The sequence below is a fragment of the Halichoerus grypus genome, chromosome 4, assembly GCF_964656455.1.
Source record: "Halichoerus grypus chromosome 4, mHalGry1.hap1.1, whole genome shotgun sequence".
NCBI lineage: Eukaryota > Metazoa > Chordata > Mammalia > Carnivora > Phocidae > Halichoerus > Halichoerus grypus.
In genome coordinates this window covers 182,646,082-182,673,895 of record NC_135715.1, presented here as the reverse complement: position 1 = coordinate 182,673,895, position 27,814 = coordinate 182,646,082, and the positions used below count along the sequence as shown (strand labels likewise).

The following is a 27,814-nucleotide window of genomic DNA, read 5'->3' as shown; positions in this document are numbered from 1 at the left end:
ATTCTTGTGTGTGGAGGGAGAAGGGAGGGAGGGGGAAAGGAGAAGGAAGACGGGGAGGAAGGGGGACAGGAAGGAACAGAAGTTATCCTGGAAGTGAAAATATGGAACTTCTTTATGGTATTTCTTTATACTTAAAAAAAAAAAAAGAATAGACAGATAACCTGAATGGTTTTAGACCTAATTTCCAGCTTATAGGCAATCTGGGGAAGAGGACATAGACAAATCCAAAAGGTGGGGCAGTAAGCAGACAATAGCCCCGTTTTCAACAAGAAAATATATAGGAAAAATAAAAGGTGGGGCGGGCTGAGGGAATTAATCCAGATTAAGAGAACAAAGAGACAGGATTCAATGAAAGGTGTTCCGTAGACTCATTTAATTGGGGGTAACTGGGGAGACTTGTACAAGGATTGGTTTAGGGGGATGCCTGGCTGGCTCAGTCAATGGAGTTTTTGACTCTTGATCTCTGGGTCGTGAGTTCAAGCCCCATGTTGGGCATAGAGCCTACTTAGACAGACAGACAGACAGACAGGGATAGGAAGGAAGAAGAAGGAAGGGAGGGAGGGAGGGAGGGAGGAAGGAAGGGAGGAAGGAAGGAAGGAAGGAAGGAAGGGGATTGGTTTAAGTCATATCAAAGAATTACTGTTAACATTTTTAGTCCTGACAATGGCTTTATGGTTACACAGGAAAATGTTCTTATTTTTAAAGAAATGTATATTTTTGTGTTTGGGGGGAAGTATGTTTTTAAAATACTTCACTCAAAAAATGAAGCTATGGAAAAATGTTGTATTTAGGTGACAGGTATATGGCAATCCATTACACTCTTCTATTTTCCTGTTTGCATTCTTCCACAATTAAAAAAAATAAATGCCTCGAAACAAAAAAGCCAGTCTTTCAAAAGCTGCTTTCTACACATGCCAATCTTTAAAAGACAGGGTAACAAAACCATGCATTTACCATATTAAAGTGTTTTATAAAACAGACAAAACTGAAAATCCAATTTTTTTTTTTAAAGATTTTATTTATTTATTTGAGAGAGAGAGAATGAGAGAGAGAGAGCACATGAGAGGGGGGAGGGTCAGAGGGAGAAGCAGACTCCCTGCCGAGCAGGGAGCCCGATGCGGGACTCGATCCAGGGACTCCAGGATCATGACCTGAGCCGAAGGCAATTGCTTAACCAACTGAGCCACCCAGGCGCCCTGAAAATCCAATTTTCTGAATGTGATCATTCCTGCATTTTATTTCAATTATTTATATTTTCTGGGCTTAAGTTCTAGAAATAATTTTCAATACCTATATAGCCGCCCCCTCAAAATTAGTAACATCAAGGACACACAGGCATTTTTTTCTGAATCCATTTGCTGTATAAAGACCTTCTCCCTATACTCCTTTATAGGCCTATTTATCCTTGAGGTCTAGCTTCAGTGTCTCTCACTTGAGAAAGCTTTCCCAGGGTGCAGGATTCCAACAAACTAAGTTAGCACTTACCCAGACCACTGTTATCATACCTGTCACAATGCAACATAAATGTTTGTGTGTCCACTACTACCAGAAAATGTGAGAGAACAGGAACCATGTCCTTCTCATCCATTTATTCATCAGCTCTTTTAAAAAATTTTATTTAAATTCGAGTTAACGTATAAGTGTATTATTAGTTTCAGAGGTAGAATTTAGTGATTCATCAATTGCATAGAACACCCAGTACTCATTACATCACGTGCCCTCCTTAATGCCCACCACCCAGTTACCCCATCTCCCTGCCCCCTCCCCTCCAGCAACCCTCAGTTTGTTCCCTATAGTTAAAAATCTCCTTTGGTTTCCCTCCCACTCTATTTTTATTTTATTTTTCCTCCCTTCTTCTATGTTCATCTGTTTTGTTTCTTAAATCCCACATGAGTGAAATCTTATGCTATTTGTCTTTCTCTGATTTATTTAGCTTAGCATAATACCTTCTAGTTCCATCCATGTCGCTGCAACTGGCAAGATTTCATCCTTTTTGATGTCTGAGTAATATTCCGTTGTATGTATATACCACATCTTCTTTATCCATTCATCTGTTGATGGACATTTGAGCTCTTTTTGTATTTTGGCTATTGTAGATAATACTGCTATAAACATTGGGGTGCACGTGCCCCTCTGAATTAGTATTTTTATATCCTTTGGGTGCATACCTAATAGTGCAATTACTGGGTCATAGGGTAGTTCTATTTTTAACTTTTTGAGGAACCTGTTTTCCAGAGTGGCTGCACCAGCTTGCATTCCCACCAACAGTGTAGGAGGGTTCCCCTTTCTCCGCATCCCCGCCAACATCTGCTGTTTCCTGAGTTGCTAATTTTAGCCATTCTGACTGGTGTGAGGTGGTATCTCATTGAGGTTTTGATTTGTATTGCCCTGATGCCGAGTGATGTTGAGCATTTCTTCATGTGTCTGTTGGCCATAGTTGTAGGTCTTCTTTGGAGAAATGTCTGTTCCTGTCGTCTAGTTTTTAACTGGATTTTTTATTTTTGGGGTGTTAGGTCTGGTAAGTTCTTTATAGATTCTGGATACTAGACCTTTATCCAATGTCATTTGCAAATACCTTCTCTCATTCTGTTGGTTGCCATTTAGTTTTGTTGATTGTTTCCTTTGCTGTGCAGAAGCTTTTTATCCTGATGACTTTCAATAGTTCATTTTTGCTTTTGTTTCCCTTGCCTCCGGAGATGTGTTAAGGAGTTGCCGTGGCCAAGGTTGAAGAGGTTGCTGCCTGTGTTCTCCTCTAGGATTTTGATGAATTCCTGTCTCACGTTTAGGTCTTTCATCCATTTTGAGTCTATTTTTGTGTGCGGTGTAAGGAAATGGTCCAGTTTCATTCTTCTGCATGTGGCTGTCCAATTTCCCCACCACCATTTGTTGAAGAGACGGCCTTTTTTCCGCTGGATATTCCTTCCTGCTTTGTCGAAGGTTAGTTGACCATAGAGTTGAGGGTCCATTTCTGGGCTCTCTATTCTGTTGCATTGATTTATGTGTCTGTTTTTGTGCCAGTACCATACTGTCTTGATGATGACAGCTTTGTAATAGAGCTTGAAGTCTGGAATTGTGATGCCCCCAGCTTTGGTCTTCTTTTTCAACATTACTGTGGCTATTCGAGGTCTTTTCTGGTTTCATACAAATTTTAGAATTGTTTGTTCTATCTCTGTGAAAAATGCTGGTGTTATTTTGATAGGGATTGCATTAAACGTGTAGATTGCTTCGGGTAGTATAGACATTTAAACATATTTGTTCTTCCAATCCAGGAGCATGAAATGTTTTTCCATTTCTTTGTGTCTTCAATTTCTTTTGTAAGTGTTCTATAGTTGTCAGAGTACAGAGTACTATTCCATTGTATGTATGTATCCACCCATCCATCCATCCATCCATCCATCCCACATCTTCTTTATCCATTCATCAGTCGACAGACATCTGCGCTCTTTCCATAGTTTGGCTATTGTGGACATTACTGCTATAAACACTGGGGTGCAGGTACCCCTTCAAATCACTATTTTGTATCCTTTGGATAAACACCTAGCAGTGCAATTGCTGGGTTGTAGTGTCTATCTTTAACTTTTTGAGGAACCCCTTGGTTGCTTCTGGTCCTTAGCAAGGTCTCTCCTCTGCCCAGTCCCCAGCCCCCACTCATCTCATCTCTCTGGCTAAGGCCTCTTCATCTTCAGACTTCAGCAAAACCATCAAGTTTTTCTGAGGGGACTTCCCTAACCACCTAATAAAGATTTCCCTTAATTTTCTCCTTTAGCATTCTGCCGTTGATAGTACTCATCACAATGGCAACAGCACTTTTATTTGTGCTTGTTTCTTAAATTTTACTCTCCCCCCATAAGACCATAAGCTCCATGATTGCAGAGATGTTTCTTTTATTCACTCCTGGTATACTTGGTGCCAAATACAGTGCCCGATACAGAGTAAGGTAATTATAAATATTTTGTTGAATTAATGAATCTTTTTTACTTAGCTTTTAGTGAGACTCAATGCTTACTGAATCAATGCCAAACTGCTAATAGCCATAAAATTAAAACACAAGTGAAACGAACATGACCGCTCATGGACTTGACTGAACAATACAAGGGTCAGTGACGGTGCAACCACTCTTCTCATCACCTTGGAAATGGGTGAGATGATTCTAGTTCTCCACAAGGTCATGAAGAGATAGGAACTCAAGCCTCTCGTGTCAGAGGGCACAAGAGAGGATGGTTGGCAGTAGCACAATCAGCTGAAGTGGCTGGTAAGTTATTTCTTTGCTTTTAGTCTTGTGGACACTACTGCCATGGATTAAATGCTAAAGCCTACGGGCCACTGGTGGTTAAAGATCTTTTGGGGTGATGCCATCTCTGCTCTGGTACCTAAACTTACAAATGCATGTATGTACACACACACACACAGTCCACATCTAGTCATTTACAAAGCTCCCTTGTCTTTTTTTCACTTCTGCCCCCATGTTCAATCTCATTTTGGAATCTTTACACTTTCATTTTTTTGCTGTGTCCACCATCCAAAACACTCTCCTCTCCCTATCCTTCAGCCTGTATCTCAAGTTCCTCCTCATTTTTATAATCCTCTAATTCTTTAATAAGCCTCCCCCCGCCCTCCTCCATGAATCTGTCAGCTCCTTAGGGTCAGGGCTTGTGGCCTCCCTGCTGTAACTGCTCACTACAGAGGTGTGGTGCACAAGTGAGTTTCCATTTAGTGACAGAACAACACATTGTAAGTAAACAGCAGTTACGGTAAATTAAACCTTTCTGAACTTGGGGCCCAGAAAAAGAGTTCGATTTCAATGTCAAACATAATTAAGAAGCTAGAAAACAGACATTCATGCAAGAAAGGAAGGAAATTCCTCTTGCAAATATATTTTCCTAAAATTATCCCTCAAACTGTAAATAACCTGCTACTGTTTCAGGAAGTATTCCCAGAAGTAGAGAAAAAAGAAACTCCCTTAGGTAGAGTTCTGTACTTAGTTGTCGATGACACTAGCCTGTTAGGTTGAGCACTGTATTACTGGCCCTACCTGTAAACTCTTTTCCCACCTTCCCTGTCCCAGGAATCTTTTCTTCATTCTCTGCTTTTTGAAATCGTGTGTGTGTAAGTATGTATTTCAATGTTCAGCTCAAATATCTGCAAGTGTTTCTTGACCATCCTGACCAGGAATGAATTTGTTCCTCTGAACTCCAAAACCACTTTCTTACAATGATGAACAACTTCCAGGCGAGGGAGGCTGGTGGACCAGGGCTTGGCTCTGGAGTGAGAGATTCAAGCTCTTCTACTTTTTACATCTGTGACAAGGCGAAGACACGTGTCTTTATTGTCCCCTTTTGGGTGGTAAGTTGATTTCCTATCTACCCTTTCCCTGAGGGCACAGTCTTTTGGGGTCCCAGCTTCACGCAGAAATCTCCTGTCACCGCTAGTGCCTTGCCTAAGCCATGGGACTGTACTCTCCTGCCTTCCGTACAGCCACTACGGGAGAAAGTTCTAGATCTCCAGGGTTTGGTAAAAACTAACAGGAGAAAACAGCTTTTATATTTGCTTATCTCCTGGAATGCCTGCTTTTATTTCATTTTTAGCTCTAGCAGAATCCTTTTCATGCCTGCCCAGCAAAAGAAGTGCTAATTTTACCCATCATTTCTATCATTTTTGTGGTTTCAATTGGGAGGATCACTCAGAAATTACCCTGTGATATATATATATATCACAGGGTGTGTGTGTGTGTGTGTGTATACACACACACACACACACACACACACACATATATATATATATAAAGCTAGAATTAATATAATCACATCATTAGGCTGTTATAAAGGCAGACTTTCATGGGTAAAAAAAAAAAAAGTCATCAAACTCATGATAAACTCTAGGAAGCAAAGAGAAGAATCCTTCCTCCAAGTATTTTATTTTGGAAGGACAGGGGAGAAGCAAGAACAGAAACATTAAATCTACCTCTATCTAAGGAATTTCCCTCAACTGCCTTTCCTAACACTGACCGCCTGGGTGGAGAGATACTGAAGATGTGTGGTGAATACTACATTTAACTAAAATGCTATCTGTTTCTGAATACAAAATCGGGGGGATAATTCTGAGAGCTAAAGGCTCCCAGGATTTGGTTTCATTGGTACACTTAAAGCTCACAAGATTTAGTATCTTAGCTAAATACTACAGTGCAGAAAGCATACACCAACCAAGCTCTTCTCCTCTGAAGCACCTGACAGACACCACGACTTAGAAAACCACCCGTAATGCTACCAGCGCCGGCTGCTGACAGGATGGGAATCGGAAAGGAACCACGGTAGGTTCTTGCTACCAGCCAAGTCATTAGTGGCATTACCTCCTCCTGAGACAGGAGGACTCGGGTTCATTCATGGTAATATGATATGAAATACAACTCACACCACAATATGATGAAATAAAATTTTTCGACAAACATTGCTTTAGTTGACAGTTTATTAAATATACTACATTTGTACCTTATTCTGTAGTTTTTTAAATCATTCACACAGGGACTTAGTAAAAACATACTTTATAGAAAACCATCTGCAAAACTGAAATAAAAATAAGAACACACATTTTACACACATATTAGATAAACTGCTGGAAATGTTAGGAATTACTGTAATGAAGGTGACTGGAAACATGAAGTGCCTTGACTTTATCAGATCTAACACCAGACCATGACTTCAGAAGTGTTAATGTTGAAACGTGGATGCAAAAGTGTCTATTAACAAAACTGCTCAGCCTAACAGTGTTTGAGAAACAGGACAAAATAAAGTACTGTTTTTCTTCTACAGATACTTTTCTAAATCCATTTCCTATGCACTCTCTCTCCCATTCAGAGAATTAATTGTGTGAGCTGATGAGGCAAAAATTCCTTTAAAAAAACAAACAAGAGCCTATTTACAAAACATGCAAAGGGAGAATTTTAAGGTGTTTGTTACTGCAGATCTGCGTAAAAGTGACTACAGCTGAGTGAGAGAAATATACCTTGACTTCTGCAAATATCAGTCCTTCCCCCCTCCTCTCTGGAAGAAATACATGTTCAGTGCATGGACTATAAAACGGCATACAATGCAGAGACAGAAACAAAGAAGTTTGCCAATTCTTTATATTTCCAGCTGTTGGGAGCGTATTTTTGGGAGCTGAGGTCACCTCTAGCGGCGAAACCAGAGCCAGCTATTAAGCAGCCAGAACGCTACAGTAATGGAATACATGACCATTTCTCTTTTCGCACGCTCTTTGTTCTCCTCTTCTAGAAGTTGTAGACGTCTATTTAGTTTGATTATCTAAGTGAAAAACAACAACAACAAACAAAAGAGAAACTTTAATGCACGGAGCAATTCGGTTCTTATAAAGCAGTATGATTTTTCAGAAGAATTCTTATAAACATGGAAAGTTTCGTGGGGAGCAAAATAAACTATATGTAGAAAAAATGTTACCCATGACAGCTTAAATTCACTGAAATAATCTTCTCCTTTTCCCTTCTCCAAATTTCTGAGTCAGAAAAAGTGTAGTTTCCTTCCTTCCTCGAGTCAATGTGGGGCGAGGAAACTGTTGCGTATTGCGTGCTATTCTGATCGAAAAGACCCAAGTACACATTTAGGCAGGCCTAGCACAGCAGAAAGGATGAGGGGCTCCGGCTCCTTTCTAGAAGCTTCTGTCACTCAGCTTCAGTTGTTCATCTTTAACCTGCTTTAAGTGCTTTCTCCGTCCACTTCTGAGTGACTGGGAGAATCTCCTAAAATAACCTATTACAGCGGGCCCTGTGCTCTGCCACCCAGACCCTTTGGGACTGAAAGGCTAGTAATTCTCGGGCTGAAGGAGTGTCACTGGTGGACAGCACCCTGCCCTCGGCTGTTGGTCCCTACTGTGCACAGCGCACACACACGGGGCTGAACGACTGCCCTGGCTTAGGCTCCTTCACTGGGGCAGCAGCATCTATAACCAGTCAGTGATGGGGTGAAAGGCCCAGGCCCCTCATTCCAACTCTGAATGGTCGCCCGGCTTCAGAGCTCCGCAGGAGGCTGGCCACATGCAGCCCCTGTTCTGACTACACTGTAGCCCAACACTCCCCTCTCGCCCCATCCTGCTTCCTTTCCTTCCCTGAAGGTGGTCGCCTCAGGAGCACTCCCTGGGAAGCTCTCTTCGTGCAAACCGTCATCCCAGAATCTGCTTTCTGAGGAGTCTGACCTGCAACACCTATGTAAAAACACATTATAAAAGCAAAAGGGATTACTAATGTTTTATCAGAGAGGTTGAAGGAGGAGCATTTTCATAATGCAGAATCCTTAGCACTTCAAGGACTGAGAGAACTACAAATTGGGGGTGCGGGGTGGGTGGAGCCAGGAATGGGAGTCTATGGGCAGAACCAGACATAGAGGTGCAGAGATAACCATTTTAACCACCTGAAAAAGTACTTCAGTTTTGGTCAGTGCTGAGCAACCATTTTTCACCTACAGCCAATTCAGTTATATATATATATAAAAAAAGGAGTGCATAAAGATTACCTTTTCCCAACCATTCACAATGAGAAGGGCTTATTCGGTCCCATGGGATATAAGGTTCTTACACTAAACAATCCATTTTATTGTCAATGAAAAAAATCGGCATTGATCGTGAGCCGTTAAAATATTTTTATCTGGGCTCATCTGAGAAGTGGCAACACCAAGGCAGCTTTTGAATGTCCCACGCTGATCGTGGACTACACTGTGTGTCTTGGAGCCAGGTGGCCCGCGAGTCCCTCATCCCTAGCCTGGACCCGATGGCGTGCAGCTTGCTGAGTCTTCACGTTGGCAACAGGGCAATGACAGCCAGAGAAGCATAGCTTCCAAAGCCGCCAGGGTCACAAATGTGAATTCTGCAGAATCTTCCTGGGACTCCGTTTTGTTACTGATCTCAGAAACTCATAGTTTCCCAGATGGCTTCCTACTACTTTTAAATTCTCACAGAATGTGTGTGACTTGCTTATAATGACTGGTATCTTTGTCCTCCACTCGTTCACGCTCTAAGGTAAAGACTGAATGGATGTTGTTAAAACTCTGAGGCTCTTATTACACTTTCAGGAAGGCAAGGTTGTTGGTGTAATGGTGAATTCAAAGACAAATGCCAAAGAAACCCCCTTCCTTCGATAGGCAAGGTGTAAATAAGTATAAGAAAATATGTAAGAACTTATAATACAGCATCCATTGTTTTAATAAGTGAGACTCAAAAAAGTAGTATTTGCTTCATATTATCTTTTTATTATATTAAACCTTTAAAATGATATTCTGATTTATTCTTAATGCTAAAATAGTTTCTTCATCTTAGAAATACTTTATTTCATTCACCTCTCCTCGGCACAGACACAATTACAACACCGACTATGCCTTCTCCACATGTACGTGTCTATGTGATGCTAGAGGCTGAGGGACGCATATTAAAAACGTGTGTATGCAACTATAGTTCCAAGACAGGACTTTTCATAGAACACAAGAACTGTGTTTATAAAGACACTGTGTGAAGTGGAAGCAGTGACTTCCAAAATGGAATTCTCAGGGTAACACAGGTCCCCAAAGTGACTGTTCCACTTTTCAAAAAGTCAAACAAGCAATTTATGACTATACCAGTTTGCTAAAACTTCAAGATTCTTTGTTATTGGCCAGAATTATACCAATCCATCCTGGTAATACTGTTTTATGCTGATCAAAACATGTAAATGGTGGTTTAACATATCTTTAATGAAAATGGAAGTCAGGGCCCCTGGGTGGCTCAGTCAGTTAAGCGTCCGCCCTGTGGTTTCAGCGCAGGTCATGATCTCAGGGTCGTGAGATCGAGCCCTGCGTCGAGCTCCGAGCTCAGCAAGGAGTCTGCTAAAGTTTCTCTCTCACTGCCCCCCACCCCGTGCTCACTCGCTCTCTTTCTCTCTAAAATAAATAAATAAATAAACAAACAAATAAATCCTTTTAAAAAAAATGGAAAAGTCAATTACGGCTTATTAAACAGCATAACAAATAAAATATTTCAATTCATGGGTTCCATAGGACAGAAAATGATAAAATGTTAAAAAAGTATCATTTAAGATATTGTATGACTATAATTTAGGATTACATCTTATCTGGTACGTTAAATACCTGTCGTCTTAACGAAGCTGCATCTACAACAGTCATGTCGTCTGAAGTTCCTTCAATTGTTGTATCTATATGTGACATGCCATGCCTAGCAGATGAGAAATAAAAATACAATTTAGTATTAGAATAGAACTAAGAGTATCTGGCAAGTCATGTCGTGTGATGGGTTACGCTCAAAGAACTGTTCAAAAGACTGATATTATTTCACAATATGAATTTGACTAAAATATTTTACCATCTGAATTAGTACTAACAAAGGAAAGCAGAGGAAAAAGTACAAGTATTTTGAGCACTGATTTAAGAGCTGCCACTCTAGGATATAACAATGCATAATTCTTCCACAAACTCATGTCCGTATGTACTTCACAAGAGTCCCTGCTGAGACTCACTGGCAGGGAACACAAAGTAAACTAACTCTAGCTAAAAAGATAAGACAGATTTTTTATTTCTCCTCCTCTTCTTACTGCCTTTTCTCTTGCCATTTCTACTCTTTAACTTATTTCTAATTACCTATCTCGACTGTGTCTCCCACAGAAGCAATTATAAAATTGCCTGAGTACATCCTGTCACTACGTTCAGATCCAGAATTGGCTCAATGATAAGTCATTTAGAGGCTTGGTGTATAAAATAACATTGGAAAGCCACTAAGAACAACTCCAGAGAAAGCACATTAAGAAATACTTCTTTTGCAAATACAGTTACTTCTAAAAGAGCACTGATTTTTAAATGCATGACAATAAACCTCTGAGAAACAAATACACACAAATGCTATTCTTCCCCTTGCCTGGATTTCCACTTTTTAAGCTTATTTTAATTAAAGGCTTAACTGACATATAATTTACATGCCATACAATTCACCTCACATGTTTATATCCTATTTTAATCCTGTATGGTTATTTCAGTACAATGGCATAGTAACTTTCCTGAATGAGCAGAATATAAATAAACTGAATTAAAAAGTAACTCTTTTGTAATCCATAGAGAGTTGGCACATAGATCATATATTCTAATCTTTCAAGCAAGTCCCCATTACAGAAAGCACATTATCACACAAAGGGGTATGAAGAGAATTACAGTTTTCATCCAGACATGTTAAAGACACGTCTATTCAGAAAATCCTTGTTTCATATGCTATTGAAAATTTAATAAAGTATGTGGAACAGAATTTATAATTTTTCAGTGTGCTCCCAGCCAGTGTCGTCATTCTGAACACTGATGATAACTATACGTGTTGCAGTTTCAAGGACTGATGGGTGTGCACTGACTCTAGATAATCTAGAACAATCTCTAAATGTTCCTTTTATGGTGAAATGAACTTGCTTTCTCAACTCCCCGCCCCTTCCTTCACTGTTAAGACTAAATATCCTGCAAGACTGAGAGCAACTGCATCAGTAAGGTGAGCTAAGTGAGTAGATGCTGGGACTATGGGTTTATAAATATCTGAGTTAATTATTCTCTTAAACATTAAGACAGAATTATTAAAGGATTAGAGGAGAAAATAAGGGTAGAAGATTCCTTTTCTCTACACTTGATCTTCAAAATAAAACTTTTCTATTTCTCTGAGATTACCTATGAGATATAAACTGGGCGGGGGGAGAGGGGGAAGGGAAGCAATGGCTTCAAAGGTAGAGGGACCTAGGCTGAACATGGAGAAGGAAGTGTAAGTGAAAGGGATTATTCAATTTAAATCTTGAATTAAGTAAGGTGTTAAACATCTGTAAAGGAAATCTTCATTTGCAAAGAAATCTAAGGATATGGCAAAAGGCTTTACCTATATAACTCAACGTACAACAGAAAAAAAATTACTTTAAGGTGTGTCTTAAACTAAAAGCTGTATTTATCAGAACTAAAAACTGTAAAAAATGCTAAGTCAGATCACAGACCGAAAGTTCTTTCACAGAAAGAGAAAAGGATCACAAACCTAAGTTCTAACTTCGGGAAATATGCAAGGGTAAACTTACAATGGATTGAATTAATACTGTGAAAGAAACCAGTCAGCAGAGTGGTAAGGGACCACCAAGGATACACGTTTCAATTCCTCTAACCTGAATTCAATATTATTAAGAAACTGATGTTTCCCTCTTCTCTTGCCTAAAAATCAATGTGCCAGATTCCTCTCATCATAGAAATAACGTGGACAGTTTTAAATCTACTGCAACAGAGCATATATTTCTGCTTAAAATAAAATTAGCTCGGAGAAAACGACAGTAATGGTATCTGTGAATACCAACCAATTTTCTTTTCCCCAGAAGGTGGGAGATGGGGATTTTGGCACTAGAACCCTGAGAATTCCTATGTGCCATTCGATCTGTCTTTGTGCATGACGGGAAGAATTAATTACTCAGGCTAGGAATCCTGTGTGAAAGCGCTAAAAGGGCAAAAGTAAGAGGGAAAAGCTTAAATCAACAGATGATAAAAACTCTTCAAACTAAATTCCTTTTTTAAACGTTGAGCTTTCTAGACTGTGAATGCTGATTTCTCCCCATTCAAGATTACGCCTTACACAAAGGTTTCTCCACACACTGCAAGTGACACTACAATTAACAACTAAAAAGGAAATGGTAGACAGAACCCTGGGCAACAATTATAATGATGCACATAAAACAAGATTTAAGATGACTTTTTCTGTGTTTCAGCATGATCCTCTGTAAGCTCCTAAAACTGTATTTAAATAAAATATCTCAGATGTTCCCATGATACCATTTTTCTTCAACCTGTAGTAGGCAAATGTCATGAATGACCAGGCTCGCTGTTCTCAGAGAAAAACAGGATGTACTCAGAGAGGAAAACTGTGGAAGTTCGAGCTATAATATACAGGCATGGCTACTACATGCATTATGTCCTGCAAAATACAAATTCAGTCAACTATTTACCCTGATAATTACAAAGTCTCAAAATTTACCTGACGTTGTCATGATGAGGATTAGAAGTGGCGGCAGCAGACCCACCACGCAACACAGGTCTAAGGCAGGTTTTTGCGGGAGAAGGCACAAGACAGAATCAGGAAACAGAGAAGTAATAAAACAAAAGCAAAAACAAGACAAAAAAATGTCAAATAGGATTATATTGTATGTCGTAATACAATATAATATCTTTCAAATACTTTAAAAATTTTTGTATCACATGGCCTCCATTTTGATTTTCATAAATTTAATGTTTCACCATGGGCTAGAAAACAAAAGGGATCTATCTTGTGTGACAAGATAGCACACACATCAAAAAGTTTTCTTTGGTGCCTATTATTTTAATTTATGAAATTCAAGACAGAGGACAACCCTATTTAAGAAGTCTAATTTCTCTTTTCTAGTTGGAAAAAGAAAATCACTAGCCACTTTTGGAAGCATGTCAACAACCGGTTAGTAACACCTGCATGATCATGGTTGCTCGTCTGATAACAACAGCCCTGTCTCGAAAACTAAACATGTCAAGTAACTCCCATTTCCCACAAGTCCTTCCCTCCCACCTCATTTGATTCACGCCTGATATCTTAACGTAGCTGTGTCTCATTCAAACTTCGGCTCTGGAGAGCAAAGCCGTAAGCCTTGGTTCTGGAGCTGGGGCGGTCTGAGCACAGGCTCTGAGGGCTACGTGACGGCACATTACAAAGTACAATCACATGTGTGAGTCTCATCCTGAGACAGCCAGGAGTGACATACAGGGCTGCTGGGAATGAAGACTAAGGTGCACTGGAAAACTTTGTGGGGCTTTTCATCAGTTTCAGTACATACTTTGGTTCTAGAGGACAGTTAGTTCTCTACCTAGGTAAGCAGTAACCTTTGCAATGAATTTCATTTTTAAAAATCAGAAAACAAAAGCTCTCTGTGGTTGCTGGTCAATTCCCCCAAAAGTAATCAGCAACATTTACAAACCAGAGAAAGGAGGCTGAGCTATAGGGTCCATATGAGGATTTTAAGAATTATTACCTTCTGTTTTAAATGTCTCATTCTCTAAATACTGATGAGGTTTTTGCCTGAATTGGAAGTATCAAGGCAATACTTAATTTTGGTAAACATTTAATACCAAACGAATTAGTTTTTTCTGTAAGTTGGTACAGCTGTAGAATTTTGGTTACAATACAAATCACTACTTTCTGTCGAGTTAATTCATACAAGGAAGTTTTAATGTTTAGCTTGTACATTTCCTAAAGGCACTACTGGTGCTTAAAGAAATTTCTGGGGCCTAGAGAATAAGAGATTCAGAGACTTTCGGGGGAGACATGTTAGACTTCTATCGTGCTGGCTAAATAAAGAACAGTGAGAAATCACGTATGCTTGAAACAGGTTTTTAAACCGTCCCATCCTACTCATATATTCACTCTGTGGCATTAGGAAAACTTACTTCACTACAGTCTTGTTACACTAATAGGAGAATGGTCAACTAGATGAAGCACCCGCGGTGTGCTACCTAAAGCTCTTCTTAAAAAATTCATACTGGTATGTTCAAATGGATCTGCCATATTCAACATATTCCACCACAGAGATTTCCCTTTTATAATGCAGAGCCAGAAAATAATACAGTTACCTTTCACAACGTATTTCATTTTGTCTTCTCACACTGGCAATTGACACATATAATATAAAAGTAAATTAGACAGGTATTTGGCAAAGTTAGAAACTTCATTCAAGTACCACTTTCTACCATAAGTATGATTTAATACATTAAAAAAAATCTTTTTAAGTTTGATCATATATTCGACAATAAAGTTTTGTAACTGAAGCGGCAAAAGGGAAAGAGATCCAAGATTCTCCAAGTTCTAGCACTAACTTGTATATTAACATTTTTGAGTAAATAAGTGCTCTGACTTAATAAAGTATGTGCTTCTTCACTAAAAAAACGGACACCGCTATGGTGAATAAACAGTAATATATTTATATGCATACTTGCAAAAATATCAATTATTTACACAATGATTTTGTATTCTATTCACTCAAAGCCAATACAATCTGCTCAAGAAAAACTGTATAAAAATAATCAAGCTCCTTCTAAAGATAAAACTTAAGCATGCTAAGCATGACTAATCTGTTGATATTTAAATAATGTTCTTACATGAGAATTAAGTTTCTTTTTTTAAATGTCAATATTTTGCACTGGAGAATGAGATATGGAGTTCTAGGAGATGTCAGGAGACCAGCCAAGGACTAAACATAACAGAATAGCAATAAAGTTTTTGATACATCAATTTTCCAAATGCACAGCACTGACCTGTGTAAATAAACTTTTCTAATGTGTACCAAGGATTTAGCTTTGTCTCCATGTGGAGCTTGGTTTTAGACCAAATAAGTTCTCATAAGAGGAGAAAACAAAAATATAGTACATAAACCTTTCCACAATGTTCCTTAAAATGTCAACTAAAAATTGTTCTTCCATCAAGCAACTGTGAATCTGCATTGATAATAAGGCAGGCAGGAAGTTTTTTTCTTTCTTTCTTTCTGCCAAATAGTTCTAGCTTAATTTAACTGTACCTAATGTGAGGGCAGAAGACCAAAGATAGGATATTGCATTAGCATAACCACCAAGAGTAATAAAATTGAAAAGAAAAAAATGATATACAGAGCAAGGAACATAAAAGCACTTAAAACTTTATAAGCAGTATTATTTTAATAATCATGCAAGTAGAACATTATCCAAATTTCACATTCCTACTTCTTATATCTGCAAAGTCATGCCAGACAGTTCTCTTGTAGAAATAAAAACTGATTTGGTACTTATAATTCTGATTAAATCTTGTTCAACATTTAGATCATAAGAAATTTAAATATAATCATGGAGGGGAAAAAAAAAAAAAAGGAACCCTTTCAATAATGAAAGCATCCAGTAAGACTAATAAGAATCTAACCCTCCAGGTTCCAAGGTAACAACTAATGGTGTGTATCCAGGAGCAAAGAATTATTAATACAATTACTTCATGAATTTTAAAAATCTCATTTAAGTAAACAAGAAAAGATCATTCCTTTTCAGAAAATGGATTTTAAAGCTATCAATTCATTACATTAAAAAATAAAGAAAATTTCATTTAGGGCTCAAAACAGTTTTTCATAATAAAAGAATACAAAGTAAATTCTAGAATAGTAAGATTTCTGATTTTGTATTTTTGAACTTGAAGCAAAATTCTTTTCCATTATGGAGAAGGACTGTTTTGTGAAGCCATAATTACTTAATTTATATCAAATTTATAAATATCTTTCTCATTCAGATATTTTCCCTGTAATAGCATTTGATATGACAAAATTTGACCTCATAACCTGGTCTCTTCTAAGGACCTACTGTAATTAAAAAGTGAAAGAGGGTACCTGGTGAAGAATAAACCTATTTTAAGGAGGGAGTTTTAGAAAATAGGCCTTTGGGAAGATCAGTTCTTAAGTGCCAGGTACTTTATATTCAATATCGTTGGAAGCATCTGCCATGACCCTAAATAAGGAATTTGATTGAGGCCATTATTACCTATATCTTATATAAAGATGGTGGTGGGGGCGGAAAGAGTCCTCACCAGAATCTAGAAGACTAGGTAATACTATTACTATCCTTCTATTTATAGATGAAGAAAATGAGGCCCAGAGAAGCTAAGCAATTTGTCCAAAGTCCTCATGCAGCTAGCTATTCAGTGGGGCGGATCATGACGAATCTGACTGGCCCCCTGAATCCATGCTTTTTCTTCTGAACCATGCTGCTTCTTACAGAATACAAATACTCTCAGATAGTCCTCTAAACCCTTGGGGAGGGGGATGCATATGTATACACACATGCATACATACACATACATGTACATATAATTTTTCCCTGCTACGAGCTTTCTGTTTTAAGCTCTTTCCTGGTGCAGCTTTAAGTTCTGGGGCCCAAATGGATAGCACTGCATCAGCCCTGGGAAGGCTTAGAAACACCAGTCGACAGTAAGGACAAGTGTTCACGAAGTATGGTAAAACCTCTGAGGCTTGTATGAGGATCAAAAGCACTCAACAAGAAAGTCTGTTCAGAGCGAGCCACAAGACATATCAATTCCTAAGGTAAGAAACAAGGTTTACTAGAAGGGCCAGCTTAATTTACTGGGAATTCTTCAAAAGTTAACAGTCTACTAAAATGACCATGAAAATTCAAACACTGGCTCACAGAGTCACTAGATCAAATGCTTGGAGTTGAAATGAAACTGCCTATACCTTTCCCACACTATGCCAAAAAGCTCCCCAAATGTTATCTTTTAAAAACACTATGTAGTGAAGAAGCAAGGGCAAAAAAAATATCTGAAATAATGGCCAAAAAGAATTTGTATGAGCAAGCCTAAGTGTACTACTACTGATTTCACTTGGGGATGTTCAAAAGTGAGAGAAGTTATCAATACTGAAAAATATCAGTATTTCCAAAAAGATAACAGCACTTGGGATTTTCAGTATAGGCCTAGAAATCCGTAGCTAAAAGGAAAGTAAAAAAGTGTCCTGGCAGCTACACTGATACTGTCCTCTCAGATTTGCTTCATTAATCCAACAATATTAGTATCATAAATGCTTCAATCAAAAGACTTACTACAGAAAATCAGTACGCTTCAGTCCAACAGCCTACACTCAGTCCAACAGGAGGCCTCCCCATATTCCAATGGAGTCAAGTACTCAGAACAGGTCAACAAAGCCTTTGAAAAAAATCATTATACTTCCTGTATATAGTTATTAACTGAATACTCTCCCTGACCGAAGAGAAGCTAACAGAATCTTGTGAAATGTGAATTTTGGACAATAATTTCAAATTAAAAGAAAGCAAAGCAAGTTGTTTAAAACCACTTCATCTTGGAAAGAGACGAAGGTGCAAACACAAAAGGAAGACACCACAGTCCACTAACAAGGAGCCAAAAAAATATGCATTACAGCCAGCAAGAGTCACTGATGGCCAATCACCTGCGGTTTTCATCCAGCACATCCAAGATCTGCTGGTAAGCCCTACGGGTGGAAGACTGGATAAGCGACAAAATGCCTCGAGCAGAGGAAAGGTTAGCTCCATCTTCAGGTAACACTGGGGGAGGACAGACCCGAATCTGCTGTGGCGACGGTGTCACACTGTTCACACGAGCACAGCAAATGAAGAGAAAAACACTCCAGTCAGATTTTTATAAAACTTCAGCTGAGCCGTTTCCCCAAACCCTTAATATTTTAAGAATTATCTTCGTTTTCTTGTCCCTTGTCCCACCCTTCACTTTCCCCGACGAAAACAGTCAAACCAAACAAGTTAATAAAAGTATTAAATTGTTTTTTAAAAAAAAGCAGCTACGGTGCGACACCTGTGACTGTGCACCCTTACACATCGAATTAAGCCAACTGAATGCGAAAACCCACTCTGGAGCAGGAAGAGAACTACAGCGAGCGGCGGGGTCAACCCCGAGCTTTGGAGAAGCGGCGTTCTTTACTCGGTGTATGTGTTCCAATCCAGTCAATCAAACCGCTCACAAGCAACACTGCCCTGTGACTCAGCGGTGGTGAGAAGGTTCAGACAGAGTTCTAGTAGAACAGGTGTCGGAGCTCAAACACACGAATCAAAGTGATTCCATGAAAACGCCATTTCAAATACTTCACAAACAAAGACAATGAAGCAAGCCGAGTTTATGATGTGTAAATTAAAAATGAATTAAAGTTTCAGGAAGCTGTAACAAAAGCATTTTGATAGCTTCATTATATTAAAGCATATGGTCTCTAGCTAAATGACTAAAACATAAAACTACTCCCAATTCTGTGCAGAGAGTGAACAGAGGCAGGAGAGTTCTTAATTCTCCAGATGGGTGTTAAACAACCATTTCTGGGCTTCTTGGTGACATAATCTTAATCTTTCTTCCCTGTGTAAGCCGAGAGTCACAATTTCCTTGGCTCCACTGCCAGTGCTTAATAGAAGCTAAACATACTTGAATGAAGCGATTTTAGTTCTAACATAAACTCTTGAGCTTGGTGTATTTTCACAGAGCAGCTTAATGGTAGGGCATGATCAGCGGTGTGAGGTATTTAAGTGATACCAGGACTTGGCCATCTGGTTTGTCATGTTAAGAGGCTTTGTTGCAATAGAAGGACCATGACCCTGGGATGTGGGCTCAACGCTTTTTCTCAGGGTCAGGGCAAAACCCCTTAGGCTAAAACTCATCCTTGTATATTTCATCCAAAAGAATGAAAGTGGAGCAGACAGTGAACAACTGAAAAGAGGAAAATCTTTTATTTTGACTTGTGTAATCTTTTCTCACTTAACATGCATTTTGTTTGGAAACCACAACATAAGTGGGATCATTTTTGAAAGGACAGCTGACATCTAATATTATTCCCAGAGTCCCCAGAACATTAAAAACATTAAAAACAAAATCCACAATTTTGTGAATAACTTTGAATGTCTTGATAATCCAAAGTGAGAAGTATTATAAATACGAAAGCCATGTTCTCCAAAGACTATTTAGAAGAGAAAGATCTAAGCCATATCTTGGCATATTGAGAAATTAACTTATCACGGCTGATTCTTCACAGGAATTTGGCCTATTGCTGTCAAGATAAATGCAAACTTCTAGGTATAGGCTCATGGATGATTACCCTAAATGTCTGTCCAGAGATTCTGGAATATATATAAGCCAATTTAACAACTGACCCATGATACTTGGCCAAACCCATATTGAGCATCCAAGAAGAGTAAAAAGAAATCAGTATTATTTGGGATACAAAGTCTAGGTACAAACCTTCTACTCAGCCTTCACTTTAGGGAGTACAGGGAAAACCTGAAGTTCTTGCTCTTTGTAAGAGACCAGACTGAATTCATGTTAGAAAAGTGTCACCAGAAGCAGAAATAAGAAGGCCAGTTCTGCATTACTATAATCAAACAATCCAACTTACACTCTCTTGATAGAGCTGCCAACAAACTGGGCTAAATTTACTTAGGTTGTAAAAGACTAACCGGTACAATATTCTGATTTAATAATTAAAGTTTTTGTCTTTGCATTTTAGGGCTTAAATCGAACACTTCGCACATCATTCTGCATCAGTAAATACATTAGCTACACACTAACATATTAAAGGCTATAATAATAATCAATATTTAGAATTATAATCTTAGAGCAACAATGTCAATAAACTAAATCCAAATTCACGACAAAAGTTTGACGGATTTTTGTCCACTAAAAATTACAGAAAGGTTACTTCCTTTGAGAGAAATAATTTTGTCAGAAACAAGTGATAGGAACTATTTATTTAAAGTTCTAAAAGTACAAGTATTTCCTGTCCATACATGTGAAATCAGGTGGTCATTTATAAAGTAGTCAAGCATAAACTAATTTCAGAATAGCTGCAAAGAATTCTTAGGAGGGAATGCAGAGAAGGTTGAGTATGAAAACAGTCAACAAGATCTCTGCTGATTCTAAGATTCTACGCATGATCATATGAAAATTGGGATATGATAACAAATGAAAAAAACTTACAGGTTCCTCAATTGTAACTTAATGAGAAAAAATATTGTAGAAAGATAAAAGATGAAATTAAGTCTTTATCAATACTAGTAAAGATATTTATTTCATCAAAAGCACACTTGGATTTCTGGTTGTTTCTCAAAAGAAGTTAAAGTTCCAAAGAGTAGTAAGAAATTTAACTTATTACTTTTCTGTATTTATTTGGTAATCCTTCATAAATACCAAAAACAGAACAGGAACTATTTTTAAAACTGTTGACCACTTTGGGCAGTATATGTATAGATTAAATGCCCTTGATTAACATTTATTTCCATCTACAGTTGAACCAAATGATTAAATCACACATGACCAAAATTACCCTAGTTAGAAGCAATAAATACTTTAGCAATTTTTTCTTTTTTAAAGCTTCAAGTGGTCTTGCAGGTGTCTTTTTACGAATAAATTTAAGAACAAAAAAGAATAAGCCCATTTTAGCAATCAGCCTGATGCTAGCTGGAACTTCCACCACTGACTGGCATCAGCTGTGGAAGGAAACAGTGCTTTTAGGATTTTCATCTCTGTCCACTCATCCACGCAACCAAGGTGTAGTGACTTTTTGTTTTGACAAGTGAACTATTGTGAAAAACAAAAAAGTAAACATATTGCTAAGGCACTGGGATTATTAAAGCAAATGTTATAATATTAGTAATTTAATAGAAATGTACTTCGATAATAAATTGATCCAAGTAATGTTATAAAACAGCAAAATCTCAACTTTATCTTTTTCTTTTACAAAAGATTAGGAAACTTTGAAGAAAGCACTCATGTTTACCATATCATTTCATCAGTAATAGATCCACCTCATGCCTATATGAAATCTTACTACATGAATGTTAAGTAAACAACACTAGCCAATGTGAGAACTAAAATTTAAATGAAAATTTATTTGGCATAACTATGTCATTATTAAAAGATCAGTCCAAAGTCAAGTACCTCTTTCCCCAAGGGTTTTCACAGGAACAATGTTTCTCAAACTGTGAGGGTATAACCTCTTTGGTGAGGCTCCAACCTCTTCCAAAAAAACAGTAAAAGTAAAATCATGAAAAGGGGGAGAAAAAATTTTCATGGAAACACAAATTTTGTACCATTTCTCTTGAAAACATTTTTTTTTTTAAGATTTTATTTATTTGACAGAGACAGAGACTGAGAGAGAGTGAGAGAGAGCACAAGCAGGGGGAGCAGCAAGCAGCGGCAGAGGGAGAAGCAGGCTCTTTGTGGAGCAGGAGCCTGATGTGGGGCTCAATCCCAGGACCCTGAGATCATGGCCTGAGCCGAAGGCAGATGCTTAACCAACTGAGCCACCCAGGTGCCCCATTTCTCTTGAAATTTTAAATAGAAAACTTTAATTTTTTGCCACTGTCTAAGGCAATTTCCTGGTTCCTAGAAGCATAATAAGAGAACTAGAATAAGAGAAAAATCAACTTCTGTGATGAACTGCATTGGCTGTTGAATTCCTATACAGCAGGCTGAAATATCTCCACAAGAGGTCAGTCACTCCCACACCTTGTTCTGTCACACTTATAGAAAGAATGGGTTTAAATGATCTCAAAACATTCTTCTAAGCATTATTTTAATCTATGGAATTAAAAAAAAAAAACTTAATGACAAAACACTCTTAAACCCCATTCTCCTTCTGGATGAAAATAAGGCAGACACCAAACCTGGTTAAGTTGAATCTATAGAGAACTAATATGCCAACGAAAGCAAAAAAAAAGAAAATAAAAGAGGATGCTTGGTCCTTATGTGCAAATTATTCCATTTTACTTTCACCGTTATACTCCAAATCATACATAACTTCCTTAATTGGTCTAGTTGTCTTTTTCTTCTTCTTTTTTTTTTCTTAACAAAGTGTATGATGACAGTTCGAGAAATCCTAAAACCCAGGTACTGAAAAGCCAGACAGTAAGAGCATTAGGGTATTATGTGATGATAATTACTTAGCGAAATATTAGTATAACACAAGCCTGCAAAATCAAAACAACTGCTAGTTGTGAAAAGCACAGCAGATAAAATCTTACGTGTACTCCGGTGCAGAAATCGGTGCCTGGAACCTTGAAATTTTATTTCTTGGGGCAGAATCTGATCTGTGCCACCTTAAATAATAATTATGCTTCTTTTACATATTCAGCTTTTATAACAGAAAGAAAAAGCTAGATACAAGTCTACTGGTCAGAATTCATTTTTGTGTCAATAGCGGACAATAATCAATCCTACTAACTCTTGAAAGCAATTAAGAAAACAAAGGCCAGTGCTCCTGCTCTTACGTCTGTACGAACTTCCTACTCTTAAAGCCAAGGAATAAAATAAAATGGAGGCAGGCAAAGGTTCATGCACAATGACACAATTAATTTTACATTACAAAGAAGAGACTAAAATAGGCAAAGACAGCAAAAGTTTAATAACTACATTAGTGGAAGTAAAACGTAGCTGTTTTACATCAACAATTTCTTCGTTACCACATTACCAACACTGAATATATAATAAAGCTCATTATATAAAATTCCTAACGTTAATTACATATAGAAGGCTTACAAATGAATTCAATTATAAATTTTAAAATTAATAGTGGTAGGGGAAGAAAAAGCAAGGTTACATTATTAACAAAAAGATGGTCAAGCATCTTTCCATAACATGGCAACATACATAATAAAAAAGTATGGTTAATCTAAGTATGGTAATATAAGAATTTCACTGTGAAAATGTAGTTAAATATGCATGTTATTTTTACCACCAAAAATTAAAACATGAGATTTTCAGTTTTATTAAACATCTAGAAAGTGCCATTAAGGCAAGTGAAACACAAAAAGAAAGCAAACATTAGTTAACTCTGTTAATCTTCTCTGTCATAAGGAACTTAGGTTATTGGTAAACTACAAAAATACCTATGAACTAATCATCTACTCTAAATTATACCTCTCTAGGCTGGTTTTCAAACATAGTAAAGCTGTTTCCTTTCTCTTCAACTCAACTCAGCTACCGATAGTTACTTAAAAACCAAAAGTGATGCTATACTAAAATAGTCCTGTTTTTATCTCACTAGTGTGAAATTTCAAGTTTATTAGAGACCTGAATAATAAACCACATCTTCATATAACAGAAAAGTTTATTAGAACCCTTTGCTACCTTGAAAAATATTACAAATAGAAAATAACAAAAGCCCTTTGCTGTATGCTTAATCATTCTGATAGGTACTAAATATCCAGAAGCTATCCCAGCCATCAACTAGGTAGCCTTTTTACTATTTGTGTAATATATCTGGAAATATTCTAGAAAAATGGATTTCATGGACCAGCTGACATCCCTGACAACCAGGTATCTTCAGAGAAACATAACTACCGTAAAAAATTGTCATATTAATGGTTGAACTTTTCAGATATTTCCTGAAGAAGAGACATGTTCATTTTCACTTACTGTCTTCCTATATAACCCTTCAGAATAACTAGAACTACTTTGGGAGACATTTCAAGATTTTCCAAGAAATCAGAGCAGTTACAGCTCTCTTTTGCACCCACCACAAGAGGAGAGAGAGCCTAATCCCATCAAAGCCCCTTCTGCATCCGTATATTCTTCAGTCAGTTCCAAACTAGAACTTGATGTGGTTTAACACAAATGGTATATTGTACTGTGCTCTACTTTATCTGTATATACATTTAAGTGTTTCGCTTTTATCTAGATTTGCAAACTCTGAGAGAGATGTACCATCTCCTGATTCTGTTGCAGTTCCCAGAGAAGCTAACAGGATGCTTGGCATCAAATATGGTTCATGATGAATGAGTTCATGAAAACTGACCAAAAATGTAATGAGGAAGATATATTAATTTACATAAACAATCTAAATCATCTATTTAAAAAAGCTACAATCACCAATGGATTTGACACTTAAAATTCTGAACAGATTAGATTTTAAAGGGATATTTTATCTGTAAAAATCCATTAATTTTAATGAAACAACAAAAAAATCTGCCTGATCTAAAACATCTTATAGCGGGGTAGCTTTAAGATCACAGTATGATAATATAACCAAATAAAAAAGAAAAGTTTAAACAAACAGCCCTTTAAACAACATACTTGTATTTTTGGAAGATGAAATGGATCTAACAATTCAATGACTCAGTAGGCAGAGAGCTAAACAATAACCCAAGGAAAGTAAGACAATTCCACTTGCCTAAGCTACATTGTTTACCATGGCTCTTTAGAAGCAGAGCTGGAAGGGCTGGTTCACAATCTGAGGACAAATTGAATAACTTGAAAATAAAGACACTTGCTTAGAGTGTTTTCCTTTTGTTTTGTTTTTTCAACCTACATGCTAAACATTTTTGAAGGTTGCACAGAACTGAGCACTTACATTTATCAATCTCTCTTAAGTATACTTTATAAGCAATTCCCCAAATAAGTAAATCATACTTCTAGAATTCTGCCATACACATAAAAGAGGATATTGCTACTGGAAACTTCTCACAGCATATTTTAAGGCTATAAAAATAACTGCAAAAATGTAAAATTGATGTAAATGTAAAATAGATTTCAAACACTTAAAAGCAAATTATTTACTTTTTTCTTAGGTTCTTAGGCAGGAAACACATACTTCCCCTCTTTTTTTTTTTTTTTTTTCATATTTGGGAGTAAAAAAAAGAATTATATAGAAAAAGACGGGAGAATACATGGAGAAAACTAATGAAGGAGATACACTGCTCAGTGGTTCTACTCACATGGAGTCAGCTCTGACCAGCTGTCCGTTTTGGCGAACAGCATTTTCACTCATAGAGCGCTCTCTTTTTAGCCTGCCAACTGCACGGATCTGTGGGGCACAAAGAAAGGGAGAGGAATAGAAAATATTCTTAGTAGCCTAGTAGCTACTTAGCATCAAAAGAACCTTAATCCAAGGTTATTCACAAAATTTACAGAGAACATAACCAAGATTGCTGCCAAGCATGAGTACTAAAGACAGGTTAAAACAAAACAAAACAAAACAAAAACCACCTACTTATTATAATGCAGATAAACTTAGGAATGCTTCTTTACCTACTGAAAAAAACTACTTCTGGTTTCTATTTTTTTTTTTTATAAAGATTTATTTATTTATTTGACAGAGAGAGAGACAGCGAGAGAGGGAACACAAGCAGGGGGAGTGGGAGAGGAAGCAGGCTTCCCGCGGAGCAGGGAGCCCGATGCGGGGCTCGATCCCAGGACCTTGGGATCATGACCTGAGCCGAAGGCAGACGCTTAACGACTGAGCCACCCAGGCGCCCCTGGTTTCTATTTAAGTATCAATCTTACTTGGTACAATTATATTTTTATTTATTGTAATTCATATAATACATTTATATTAAGAACAATTTACAACAGTTTTTAAAGGCATGTATATTATAGGAAATGGCATGTAGTTGTATTACAAATAAATGTTCCAGGCTTCTGGCGTTAAAACAAATTCAGATTTGGTTGGATATTTGAAAACTAGACCAAAAAAAGCCTTGGTACTAGCTTAAAGGTTTTGGCATTCCAGAAATGGCCACAATCTCCCATCCCACATGCTCTTCTTACAGAATATATCACTGACCTTCTCCATTAAGGGATAGGATTTATGTTCCCTTCCTTTGAAATTGGTTGGGCTGGTGACTGCTGTAGAGATGATGCAATGTGACTTCTGAGACTAGGTCATAAACAGCAATAAGGCTTCTGCCTTTCTTCCCTAAGCCGTTCATGTTTGGAACGGGGGCACCATGATGTGAAGATGCCCACGAGTCACATGGAAAGGCCATGTGTAGGTGCACCCACCAGCAACTGAGCCAGTATCACCAGACATGGGAGTAAACCGTCAGATGATCGTAGACTCAGGCTGTAGAGTCATCCAGAGCCATCCCCAGCTTTGAGACTTCCTAGCTTAGACCCAGATGTTGTAAAACAGAAACAAGCTTTCCCCATCATGTCAGCTGCAAATTCCTCACACACAGAATCCGGGTCCATGAGCAAAATGAAATTTTGGTTCTTCCTTTTTGTTTTAAGCCACTTCATGTGGGTTATTACAGAGCAATAGAACAATGGTAATCACTAACTTTCCTGTTTAGGGGTTTTTTGTTTTTAACTAGAAACAGCCATGGCAACTTCATGGTTTTTTTTTAAAAAGTAAACTTTACTATAAAGGACAATTGGTATGTGAACCAAGGGACTTGAAAGTTAAGATTTTAAAAAACACAAATCAGTACCTAGTGATGATGTTTTAAAAACCTGAGAGTAGATTACCAGGTTACAAGCACCTTTGATGGAGAATAAATCCAGATTCCATGACAACAAAATTTAAAACCACACTATACAGTACATAATTTCAGAGCATGGTTTAAATTCGGTTATGGGCTATGAAACACTTAACCACTTGAGCAAAAGGAAAAAAACACTTCTAGAAACAAAAAAGGAGTCAGTTTGGAGCCTACTATAGGAACTCTTTACAGTTAAACCAAAAATAAAAATTACTTTAAAGCAATATATATGTGTGTGTTAAGTTATATACAACTTAAATATATATATATAACTTAACAATATATTGTTATATATGCATATATATATACACATATATATTGGTATTATATATATGTATATAGCTTAACACCTCCTCAATCAAGTACACTTGATTCAGAAAACAGTACTGGGGTGATCTGTGAGAATCCCAATGATCCCTGCCTTCCTACCTACTGCACACCTGTGCTCGCTTTCCCTAGACAACAGCTCTTCCATGTTGCAGGGATCAAGATGAATTCTCTACTATTTCTGCTGTGTTTTGAGAACTAAGATTTAAGCAGGACAGGAAGTGACAGAAGACAAATTATGTCTACGACTTCAACACAGACTGGAAACTAGAGGATCCTAAGCCTGTTACTTTCACCATCTGAAATCTGATTTAAAGATAACTTACCAGGAACACTAAACTTGATACTACTGCCATAATGGAGGGAAAAAGCAACTTCAGACAAAAACATACATTTGTCATGCCTTCTAATATGACCAACTTGTATCCTATAATACCAAAGTGCATGGACACAGCCTGAGGTGATAAGGAACATATCTTTCAAAAACTTCCATGCTTTAGTTCAGTCATGGTGGTGGTTTTTTCAATCCAAGGTTTTTATTTATTTTTAAAAATTATTTTTTTCCAGCTTTATTGAAATCTAGTTGACAATTCAATTCATTCAGACCCGACCGGCACTGATTACCCATTTAAAAACTTGTATTCAGTCCGGAAGCTGAGAAAGTTTCC

The 27,814-nt window shown here is 37.6% G+C and overlaps 1 protein-coding gene across 14 annotated transcripts in view; it reads right to left on the bottom strand.

Moving 5' to 3' along the window:
* Positions 1–6,448: 6,448 nt before the first annotated feature.
* MFF (mitochondrial fission factor) overlaps positions 6,449–27,814 on the bottom strand; it is a 31,401-nt gene continuing 10,035 nt past the window's right edge. For 4 of the 14 annotated variants that reach the window (XM_078071391.1, XM_036073861.2, XM_078071395.1 and 1 more), the window contains 8 exons: positions 25,275–25,363; positions 22,584–22,658; positions 21,499–21,576; positions 17,999–18,157; positions 14,640–14,672; positions 13,021–13,080; positions 10,122–10,206; positions 6,449–7,298 (listed from right to left, as the gene is read on the bottom strand). In XM_078071391.1, coding sequence (XP_077927517.1) covers positions 7,167–7,298; positions 10,122–10,206; positions 13,021–13,080; positions 14,640–14,672; positions 17,999–18,157; positions 21,499–21,576; positions 22,584–22,658; positions 25,275–25,363 — 711 coding nt within the window. In that variant the 3' untranslated portion in view covers positions 6,449–7,166. The remainder of the gene's footprint in view (positions 7,299–10,121; positions 10,207–13,020; positions 13,081–14,639; positions 14,673–17,998; positions 18,158–21,498; positions 21,577–22,583; positions 22,659–25,274; positions 25,364–27,814) is intronic. The other 10 variants (XM_078071396.1, XM_078071394.1, XM_078071392.1 and 7 more) reach the window with 10 other exon arrangements.